The sequence below is a fragment of the Cryptomeria japonica genome, chromosome 1 (assembly GCF_030272615.1).
Source record: "Cryptomeria japonica chromosome 1, Sugi_1.0, whole genome shotgun sequence".
In the NCBI taxonomy this organism is placed as follows: domain Eukaryota; kingdom Viridiplantae; phylum Streptophyta; class Pinopsida; order Cupressales; family Cupressaceae; genus Cryptomeria; species Cryptomeria japonica.
The window spans coordinates 4,202,104-4,205,791 of record NC_081405.1 but is presented as its reverse complement, the minus strand read 5'-3'; the positions used below and the strand labels follow the sequence as shown (position 1 = coordinate 4,205,791).

At 35.8% G+C, this 3,688-nt stretch overlaps 1 protein-coding gene across 1 annotated transcript; it reads left to right on the top strand.

Annotated features, from left to right (window-relative positions):
• Window positions 1-1,561: 1,561 nt before the first annotated feature.
• Window positions 1,562-2,665, top strand: LOC131036685 (F-box/kelch-repeat protein At1g80440). Its single transcript, XM_057968635.2, has one exon. The coding sequence runs from the start codon at window positions 1,562-1,564 to the stop codon at window positions 2,663-2,665; it is 1,104 nt and encodes a 367-aa protein (XP_057824618.2).
• The last annotated feature ends 1,023 nt before the right edge of the window (window positions 2,666-3,688 follow it).

Sequence of the window (3,688 nt, the reverse complement as noted above, 5' to 3'; positions counted from 1 at the left end):
CTTGTAGATACAAAAGAGTGTATGTATATACCATTTCCAATTCTTCCACCATATATTAAAACATTTCACCTAATTTTATGAGTTTTCTAACTTGAAGATGGCATCAATAGCAACCTACATATTCTCCTTGCCTTGATCAACAAACTAAGTAGGCAACAAAACTCCTAAGCAATCTAGTGATAATTGTCCTAAGCATCACTCGAGACCTAGTATCTTGAATAAGAATTTTAACTTTTAAATAAGAAGCTTTTGAGGACAACCAACAAGCATATCAATAAACATGGGTTGTCGTTATAATTGTTAAGCAAATCTAAAACTTCTGAGTCAAAGAAAGTGGGGTTTGGTAATCCAATAATTGAACTTTTTCTATATCATATCTTTGATTTTAATAGTTGGGATATCTTTGAAACTTGCATGTTTCTATTTTAATGACCATGTTTATTAAAAGATGACTAAATGATGTGTGTAAATGTATTTTGTATTAAGAATAATTACCTATATGATTATACCTATAAATAGAGATAAGAATCAAACTACGAGTCAAACTTAATAAACAAATATACCACTTATCTATATTAGATAATGAGGACACCCAACAAGAAGATCAATAAACGTGGGTACGATGTCATTATTGTGACCGTTATAATTTTTAAGAAAATCTAAAACTTTTGAGGTAAAGAAAGTGGCTTGGTAATTTTGAGCTTTTTCTATATCATCTATTGATTTTAATAACTAAGATATCTTTGAAATTTGTATGTTTCTATTTCAATACCTATATATATGTGTGTATCAATGTATTTTGTCTAAAGAAGAGTTACCTATATGATTATATATGTAAATAGAGATAATGATCAAACCATAAGTCAAACTTAATAAAGAAGTATACCACTAATCTATATTGAATAAATCCAAAAAATAAGGACAATAATGTAGATATTAAATGTATTTTGTATGGAGAATAACTATTTCTCAGATTATACATGTAAATAAAGATAAGGATCAAACCATGAGTCAAACTTAAAAAAATATACCACTTATCCATATTAAATAATTAAAAAAGAAACAAAATAAATGGGCAATGACATGGATATACGAATTTTCACCATTACAATTATTGGAGTGACTGTAAAGCTCGAACAATTATTGGATTGGTCATATATTTAGATAAGCTTGAGCAATAATATAGGGCTCCATAACTTGGAAGTTCAAATAACATACTACAAAACAAAAGGTACATCTGGATATATATTATAGAATTTTGAAGCCAAGTAGCAAAAATAAAATCAATACGGTCTAGAAGCCTTTTTGACTGGTGGATGGATTGATTTCTGGATAAGCTTTACATCCAGGGTGGACAGCTCTTCTGCTGCTTCTCTTCAGCCGCAAACTTATCCACAATCGACAGGTTGCAAAACTATGTTCTACGTGGCGCTCACATGGTTACCCCTGCTTTTCACAAGTGCCTCCTTCTTATAAAATCTATGGATGTCTATGTTTTCCAACAAGTCACATTCAAACCTCAGACAGAGTATAACGGTTTTTTTACTTGATCTGAACTGTAATGGAGATATTTCCTCGGTTGCCAGAGGAAGTAGGTCGAGAGTGTTTGCTCAGAGTCTCTTTTCGATCTCATTCCACTCTCAGAGCTGTCTGCAAGAGCTGGCAGGCTGTGGTGGATAGCCCCTGCTTCAATCAGGACAGAAAAAGAAGCGCCACTTCAGAACAGTGCGTATTTTTTATTCAAGCTCTTCCTGCCCCTGCAGATTCTGTAATTGAAAAGGCCCACAGAGTGCCCACTTATGCACTCACTTTATATGATCCTCTGCAATGCCTCTGGCAGAGACAAACGCCCCCTTTTCCTGAACTGAGCGATGGGATTCCCCTGTTCAGCGAGTGCATTGCAGTGAAGAACAAAGTGATTTTGATCGGGGGATGGCATCCGGCCCGCTGGGAGGCAATCAAATCTGTTTTTGTGCTCGATGTCTCGTCTGGCAGATGGAGCAGAGGAGCCAATATGCCCACCGTTCGATCCTTCTTTGCATGCTCTGTTTCTCCTTCAGACGGGCTGTTATATGTTGCAGGTGGGCATGACGAAAATAAGCGAGCTCTGAGAGGAGCGGCTGTGTATGATGTGGGGCAAGATAAATGGGAAAGTCTTCCGGACATGATGGAAGCTCGAGATGAGAGCCGTGGGGCTTTCGTTGATGGGAAGTTTTATGTGATTAGTGGGTATGAAAGTGAGGCGCAGGGGCGATTCAAGCAGAGCGCACAAGTTTATGATCCGAATACGGGGCTCTGGAGTAGTCTGCAGAACATGTGGCCCAATTGGGGATGCCCTCGATCTTGCTCCTGTATATCAGCTTTTGGAGGGGTTCTTGCGTTTTACAGAGGGGGAGTTTTGAGCTACGATTCGAAGGGCAATGAGTGGCAGCAAATCGGGGCTCTGCCTTCGGGGCTGGAATGTGTTAGAGGCGCTGCAGTTTGGCGGGATAGGATTTTTGTGACTGGTTCGCAAGTGGGTAGAACTGCTCAGAGTTGTTACCTGTTTGAGCCTCCGAGTTTTAATGGAGGGAAAGGAGAGATGGGGTGTGGAAAGTGGATTCCTTTGGAGCGCCCCCAAAACTTCGCGGGAATTGTGCAGTCTGTCGCCACTCTTGAAATTTGAAGATGCTGTCTACTATATATAGGTGTACCTACTTTGGTAGTTTTGCAGTTACGAGGCGATTTGTCGTGTTCATGTACCAGCTTGTTTCGGTTTTTTTTGAGAGATTTTAAGTATCTAGGAGAAGGTTTTTTCCTTAATTTGTTCGTGAGAGGAAGCTTGAAATGTAAATAGAATTCAAGAAGTTTTAAATGTAAATAAAATTCAAGGAGTTTTAAATCTAATTAAAATAAGGTTATTCCTAGTATTAGCACATGGTCGGTAATTTAGTATTTTATTTGGATAAATTAGATGTTTAATTTAGTATTTTATTTGGGTGAGAGGAAGTTTAAAATGTCAAGAAGTAAGCATTGGCACATTCTCCTAGGATTTAGGTTGGGTAAATTAGATGTTTAAGTTACATGATTTCAAAATAAATTTTTATTTAGTTGTATCTATCTTAGCTGATTGTATCATTCCAAATTCAGATATATATTTTAATTATTATATATCAATTAAATTAAAAAATATACTAATATCTTTTGTCTTGTGTGCCAAATTGTTGAAAGTGAGATCTAAGTTGTCATACCTCAAGCACTATTTAATGACCACTAGTTTTATAAACCAATTATTGAAAGCATATTTGATAAAAGGAAAAATAATTAAAGCATTGGAGATTCTAGGTCTACATCTACATTCAAGCCTATCCTACAACACAAATTTTCTAATCTAGAAATAAAGTATATTTGATTAAAAGGGAAAATAATCAAAGCATTGGAGATTCTAGGTCTACATCTACATTCAAGAACACAGGTCACATCAATTTTCATTCTATCCATCAAACATAAATAATGTCTCTAATCTTTTGAGCAACAAGAACATAACCAAGGTGTAAAGAAGTCTTACATTTCATTTTTAACAAAATAGAATTCCCAAATAGGTTCCTTGACACTTTTTAAATATCTAGCATATACAAATTAGAATTTTTAGGTTTCAAACCTGTTAGGGATGCAATCATGTAAAAAGGATGCGATTGTAGTAAATGGT

Coding starts and splice junctions, on each gene's coding strand:
- LOC131036685 (XM_057968635.2), top strand. CDS start 1,562: ATGGAGATATTTCCTCGGTTGCCAGAGGAAGTAGGTCGAGAGTGTTTG.